At 37.7% G+C, this 7,500-nt stretch overlaps 1 protein-coding gene across 2 annotated transcripts in view; it reads right to left on the bottom strand.

Annotated features, from left to right (window-relative positions):
* LOC137976328 (proline dehydrogenase 1, mitochondrial-like) overlaps positions 1 to 7,500 on the bottom strand; it is a 28,921-nt gene that overhangs the window by 20,492 nt on the left and 929 nt on the right. The window contains exons 1-3 of one of the 2 annotated variants that reach the window (XM_068823627.1): positions 6,072 to 6,476; positions 3,428 to 3,806; positions 1 to 63 (exon numbers count right to left, since the gene is read on the bottom strand). The exon at positions 1 to 63 is cut by the window's left edge and continues 2 nt beyond it. In XM_068823627.1, the coding sequence (XP_068679728.1) occupies positions 1 to 63; positions 3,428 to 3,806; positions 6,072 to 6,398 (769 nt within the window). In that variant the 5' untranslated portion in view covers positions 6,399 to 6,476. Of the gene's footprint in view, positions 64 to 3,427; positions 3,807 to 6,071; positions 6,477 to 7,500 lie in introns of those variants that run through there. The other variant, XM_068823628.1, reaches the window with a different exon arrangement.

Consider the following 7,500-nt stretch of genomic DNA (forward strand, 5'->3'; position numbering starts at 1 on the left):
GAATCTGTGGTCTTCCGAGTGCTGTCACCTTGATGGCGGCAAAACCATCACTAGACGCAGCTCCTGAAAATTACATGAAAGAAAAAAGGATCAGCTCTACAGAGCTTATTAAAGGCCAACTTTGTTGGCAGTATTAGATTACCAGATTGAGTACTACCAATCTGGGCAAACTATCATGATGGCACGTAATTCATGTTAGCCCAAATCACCATTATGATAATTTTTATATGGAAATAAACAATAGATGTTCAAAGAATAAAATTTTTAACAATGGTTTGAGCTCTTTATGTGGGCTAGCATGAAAATAATTATTTTTATTATTAGAAAGGTGAGGCTAATGAAACCAACACATGATTCACTGTTACTCCGAGTTTCGTGCTTACTGTCTGATCAGTGCGTAAGCACGAAACTCGGAGTAACAGTGAATCATGTGTTGGTTTCATTAGCCTCACCTTTCTACGATTTAGCTCTACACTTATGTGTATTGAGCACTATTTTAACAGTGTTGGCAGCCTTATTACTATTATTTTTATTATTATATATTAATTGTTTCAATTTTCTGATATATGAATTTTATTATTCTTTCTTTATTATTTCTTTTTATCCTTTTATATCAGTATATAATTATATATATATATATATATATATATATATATAATAATAATAAGGCTGCCAACACTGTTAAATAGTGCTCAATACACATAAGTGTAGAGCTAAATCGTAGAAAGGTGAGGCTAATGAAACCAACACACGCTTCACTGTTACTGTCTGATGAGTGCGTAAGCACGAAACTCGGAGTAACAGTGAATCATGTGTTGGTTTCATTAGCCTCACCTTTCTATATATATATATATAATTATATATATTATATTAATGTTTTTTTTACTCGTATTCATTAATATTCATGTTCCTAAGCTTTGCAAATAATTTTGAATTATTTCTTAGATTACAATGTAGATGAATTCTACAATAGGATTTAAGGTTAATAAAATCATATTATTATTATTATTAATATTATTATAAATTAACCTGCCATAAATTTAAAAGCATGTGTGAACAACTCAGCCCAAGTGACTGTCAGACAAATTCAAATGTTGTTGACAGCAGTATCTCACAGATAACAAATGGATGGCAACTTATTGGAGAAAACATAGCTTACAATCAAGTATTCTCAGCGCTCCAAGCTGCGACCATTTTGGTCGCCATGGCGAGTGGAAAAAATATTTGGCGACTAAAATTTTGACGAAAGTTGCCAATTGGCGACCGACAGATTATAAAAGAAACTTACTTGGAAAATTAATCGATCTTTGGTCGAATTATCAAAAGCAAAAGCGACGGTATCACCTGTCTTTCTCTTTCTCGCCGTTCCGCTACTCGATACGAATGCGTAAACCTAAACTGAGCGAAAACTGGGAACAAGCCAAACTATACTTCCTGTACCCAGCTGAGGAGCGGAACTGACTTCCATCCCGACAGAGACAGTTCTCTGTTGAGACGTATCAGTGAACACAGACGATTTGCCGCCCCGGTCGACCTGTTGGCAGCTAAATCCAATCCAAGATTGAACGCTGCAGGATTTTCAATGTGCTTATAATAAAAGTACCTTTAGTTGAGAGCATTTCTGTCTTATTTTGTGTATATATATCATAATTATAAGTTTTGGGGCACGGTCTTGTGGGAAAAAAGTGAGGATGTTTAATTTTCCCATAGGAAAAAAAAATTCAGTGCTGACTCCAAGTGCAGTTGTCACGCATCAATGATTGCGAGAATGTTGTTTTTAGCCTCTTGAATGAGAGAGATAAAACGAGGCAATCTAAAAGGGTTTTTTCCTTCAACAGTGATCGCTAAAAAAAATGGTAAAAGTGAGCTGTTTTTTTTGTTAATTTTCACGAAATATGGGATACAAATGGGATAAACCAAGAAAGTTGGTTTCTTTTATCAGCGTTGCTGGTCATCGCCGATCTCAGTCACTCATAGCGATGAAAACTGTCGGGCAAAAACAAAACTAGGTAAATCCACACAGGGTTATTGTAGTTTAGATTGGTTGATTATAAAGAGAAAATAATGTTACTATAAAGCGGATTGAAGTGTCTTCTAATCGAGTTTGAACTCAACAATTTAATCTGAATAAGGTGGTTACGATGCGTACAGATGTTTAATTTTTAAAGCAAGGGCGGGTCACATTCTTTTGCGCGCGAAAACTATCCAATCAGAAGCTTCATAAGGGTTGTCTGCATCCATGAAAGAATGTGAAAAAAATGAAAGTGGGCTCAGTCTTTCTTTTCTGTCATGATGAAAGACTTTGAGAAAATTTTCAAGACCTTGAAAGACCTTTTGGTCAGTGAAGACTCATCATCAACTGAAAGAGTACTCGACCTGCAAGAAGAGCATGAGCAAATTCTCCGTGCAGAATTGGAAAGCGTCCTGAAAGTAAATTTATCAATTGAAGGTTTTCGGAAGATACTCTGGGGACTGCTTTACTTCCTGAAGAACAACGTGGCCTACGAGCTGTAAAGGTTTCCGGCGATGGGAATTGCCTGAGTGTACAATTCGGCAACAGTTTTAATTAAGGGAGATGAGACACTAAGTGGAACCTTACGAGTATTAACTGCGTGTGAACTTTATTTTAATGCAGAATTCTATGCAAATCATGCAAAGATCTCTCAGGCGAGTGGACTTTCACCATATTCTGAGTCTCTTCCTTCTCTTTGTCTTGCCCGTTACTACAATATTTTAATCGGCAAGTGAGTAAATGTAACAATTTGGCAAGGAAAGTGTTGCAAACATGTCGCTCGGCGTAGTAGACGTTCATGTAACATACGCGAAGTGTCCGGCCTGGACATAACGAATTTTTTTTTGGGCGACCAAAATTTTTTTATGGCGACCATTTTACAATTGAAGATCGCCAAAAGGCGACTTTTTGAAAAAGTGAGCTTGGAGCGCTGATTCTGTTTTGAGGGATGGCGGTTGAAGCAAAGAGAGGACTTGAGGTAAAAAATTGTTTTTTTCAACTCCTCTTGGATTACAATCCAAAAAGAATGCCAGCTGATCCCAACTTAAGAAAAACATGTCTTATCGTCCTGTACTAGAAATAGACTGAGATTTTATTTTATATACAGTCTGCCACTACATATTTTATTAGCTATTAACGTTTTTTTGTGTTGCCATTCTACCAGAAAAGACTGCCTCTATTTATACTATACTTTATTATACTGCCTCTTAAGTTTCTATAAAATTTCCATGGGAATGCCCAAAGGAACAACAGATGTTTTTGTCCAGTCTTATAGGGAAGACATGGTTTGTCAAGATCACCAGCCTGGAGCTGCCCAACTAATCAACATATAGCAGTTGGTAGAGAGTGGTCAAAGATTGAACATAAAATTACAAAAACCCTTGAAGACAATTATTATTAAAGCACAGTTCATACCTGCTGCATCAATGCATTTCAGAAATGTCTCCATTCTCTTGTCACACTCTGCTTCACCTTCATAAAAATATGTCCGAGCACCATACACTCCCTTCCTTCTATCCGCAAATTCAACATGGGGTTTATAACGGTCATATACATCAGAGGGATCAGATGATTCATCAGAATTCTTGGCCATGTGACCATTGGTTTCACTTTCAGACAAGTCTTCCTCAACAGAGTAGTCAAGAATTGCTCCCACACCAAACTTTTCCAGACATTTTATCCCAGGTTTTATGGCTTCCTGGTCTTCTCCAGCCACAAAGTGGCCATAAAACGTTGCTTTCATCAATCTCCTGAATAAGTGTTTGCCAAGCACCTTCTGGCCAATATTAAGCAGCTACATATAATCATATGAAGCAAAGCCATGTTAAAACCCTGATGTCATGACATTATGATCATACATACCATACATGTATTTATTTATTATAGGGATGGGAAAGTTCTATCAGGAACTAAAACACTTCTGGAATCAATATGATCACTACATCCCAGAACCGAATGGCATACTTTTTTTGTATTATACCAAGAGTCAGGTCATATTGAGGTATGACACCCTTTTTTCCCCACGTTCATGTTTGCTCAAATATATGAATTCTACTTTCTCTCCAGTTGTCCCTCACCTAGGAGTAACCAATGATAAGATCTGAGACTTGCTGAGACACCGAAACCCTTGTTTGCAAATCCGAGACCAAGACCAAAACATGCAAGACTTCACACCGAACTATATGCAACGTAAACGAGACTCTTCGCAAAGGCTGTCAAGATTTTGAGATCAGATGAAAAGTTTGCGAATGCTAAGATTTTGGAGGTACCATTCCCCACCCCTACATCTGAGAAGATGTCTTTCTCTATAGATGGCACTACTTTGGACATCCTTGCATAGCCTAGCAGGAAGGAAGTCATATTTAACCCTATTGAATAATTGGCCCCACTGTGCCTATAAGGTTGAAGACACTGTTTCAACAAATTTTGGCCAAAGTAAACTCCAAGGCCGTTATACATTTTGTTCCACTTTCATTGTGTTGCCTAATTACTCACTGGCAAGCCAGCAGTGGTAAGGGGATAGGCAAAATAAAGAATTACTTTGTGGTTGACACAATGGGCTCTTAACTGAGAGAATCTCAGCCTATTTTAAGGAGAAAAGGAAGTACTTTTCTTAATATTTTGTTGCTTTGTTTGTCTGTGTTTTTGTAAAATGATCACTATTAGGTAATGTTCAATATTCCTGTTTCTGAATATTTGGCAGGGAACTATTTGTATCCAAGAATTGTGACATGAATCTGCAAAAAAATTAGCCTGTGAAAAAAGCACATTGTGTTGGAGAGAATCAGTCCTGTTCAACTTAGGGACTCAGACTGAGGTAATTAATTGGTCATTGTTATCTGCAATAGCAGATTGAACCATTCAAAGAGAAAGCTGAAAGGATTTAACTTCCCAGACAAAATTTATTTATGCCAAATTTCACACCGACTCTGAGGCTTATGTTTATTAACACAGTTCCCACACAGCGTAAGTGGTGACGATTCAGAATTGGCACCCAAACAAAATGTGTGACCGTTGTTGTATTTTGAGTTTAGACAATGTATGGGAATGCAGAACTGTATGGATGGGAATGATAAGTAAATAAGTAAAGTATCATTATTTACCCTTTAATAGCTAGTAGCTAATATCTTCAAGCATTGAACAGAACAACTTTTTTAAGAATCCCAACTGGCCGGAGGCAAACCAGTTGGCTATTTACAAGTGCAGCTAGGACATTGAACCAGGGACTACCAGGAACAAATTCAACGGGTGGTCAGAACGTGTCTTGAATGGGCCTCCTGATGGAAATGTAGAATATTATAACCATTGACTCCTGGCCGGTTTAGGCCGGTTTACAGTGTAGGTGTGAAAGGGTACCAAAATAAATGCCTTTTAGGGATTAGAGGAGCTTACACGACCTTTTAATACTTTACGTTGGCATGCGCAGTACCTTCAAATTATCATGCAGCCACACAAGCCCCCTAAATGACACTTTTTTGATATATTTCGAAAGTAAAATTTTGGTGTTCCCTTGACAATAGTAGTGTTCTCTTGGCAGCAGTTGCATTTGTCATAGATACATTTGATTGACAGCCACCTAAATTTTACTTTCGAAATATGAAAAAAAGCTTAATCCGTCGCTGGAAATTAATCAAACGAAGTCAAGGAAATAATTATTTCCAATTTGTTCAGAAAGTTAATACAATTCGTCATAAGAGGATATGTAGCGCAAATTTTCAACTAAACAAACCACTTCTTTACCTTGAGTTTACACAGAACAAGTGAAATTACTGTTCGGATATCGTGACAATCACGCGCCATTTTATAGGCGAACATTTTTGTAAACAAACAAATTATCACGGTGAAACAAAAGCAAGCGAAAACCCTCGGAGATTCTGAGAACATTTTTGTGAAAATATGACCACTAAGGCTCATAGACAACGAACTCGTATTTACGTGAGATTAAATCAGACCGACGAAAATCAACGATAAACCACGTACGTTTCCGTTACGTAAGACACACCAAGCCTTCGACCCTCCTTAGTCCGCATCATATAAAACATCATACCGCGCCACTTACCTCTTTATTTTTATTGACAAGAAGATCGAAGGAGCACAGTCTAAACACTGCCAAGGCTCGAACAATCTCCCAACTCGTTTTCGATCGGTAGGCATTCTTTGTATCGTCGAATGTAAACCCCGGAAGAGAGGTGGATCGAGTCGATTCCGAACCAGCTAACGAATGATCCGTTCCTACTGGCAGCATCGATTCTGGTCTTGAAACTTCAGCAAGAGTATGAGAACTGCTCGCTCTTGTTGCAAGAAAATGTCGAGCCCAATTTGCTTGATCTCCATTGCAAAGAAATTTAAATTGTAATGTCTTGTTATACACAAGTTTTCTGGCCATTTTGATGGCTATGGTAGTGGGCTTCTACTCGCTCGCAACTGTGTGACAAGCCACAGCAACTCACCAAGCAACTGTTCGCGTGAGTTATTTCGCGCGCGCGCGCGCAAGTCAACCTGTTTTTCAAGTCGAACCCAGCCTTCTACAAATCTGAATAATTATTCCATTCTCAGTATTTTGTAAAACTCTTTGCGGCATTTAGCTCAGTCAAAATCAATTTAACTGCAAAAATACTTTTGCACCTTAATTTTTACTCGACCGAAAAACTTAATAATTAAATAAATAATAAAAGCAGCAAAATCAACAAAAAAATCTGTGGGATCGCCCTGACCCAACGGCCACTAAAACATGCATGTTTGAAGGTCATCTATTGTTAATGAAGTTAAACTGAAATGCATTTTCAACTGAAGGGTATTCAAATTTAAATCGTTCCGACCAATCTATTTCTTGTTGCGTTCAAGGAGAACCCGCTCTGAGGTACCTCATGTAAGCTAACGTTGTAATTTGAGCGTCACGATCTGTTAAACTTGTAGCGGTTTCTATGGGAATTTGCGAACGTGTTTAGGAATTGAAAATAAAAAACGTGAATCGAACAAGAATGCCTTACTGTGTAATCTCTAGTATTTAGTTAAGCCTCATTTACACTAGCAAGTTTCTTGCAAGTTTTCCTTGACAAGCCCACTTGTCAAGGAAACCTTGCCGACTGTACACACTTGCAAGTTTTCCTTGACAAGTTTTTCCTTGACAAGTTTTCCTTAGGGGTATAAATGGAAGATATGACAAGTTTTCCTTGACAAGTGCACTTGACAAGTAATTTACACTAGCAAATATCGTCCTTGACAAGTTTTTCCTTGACAAGTGTCCTTGTTCAAAAACTAGCATGCAAGTTTTTGAACAAGGACACTTGTCAAGAAAAAAACTTGTCATATTTTCCCATTTACACTGCCAAGGAAAACTTGTCAAGGAAAAAATGGGGCTTTAACAAAAAAACGAAAGCAACAAGAAACTATTTTAAAAAACAGAAATGAGTGTTTCGTTTCCGGAATGGTAAGGGCAGGAGAAAAGATAAAATACTGTGACTTGTGGGCCACTGGGTCTGTCATGT

The sequence above is a fragment of the Montipora foliosa genome, chromosome 11 (genome assembly GCF_036669935.1).
Source record: "Montipora foliosa isolate CH-2021 chromosome 11, ASM3666993v2, whole genome shotgun sequence".
Lineage (NCBI taxonomy): Eukaryota > Metazoa > Cnidaria > Anthozoa > Scleractinia > Acroporidae > Montipora > Montipora foliosa.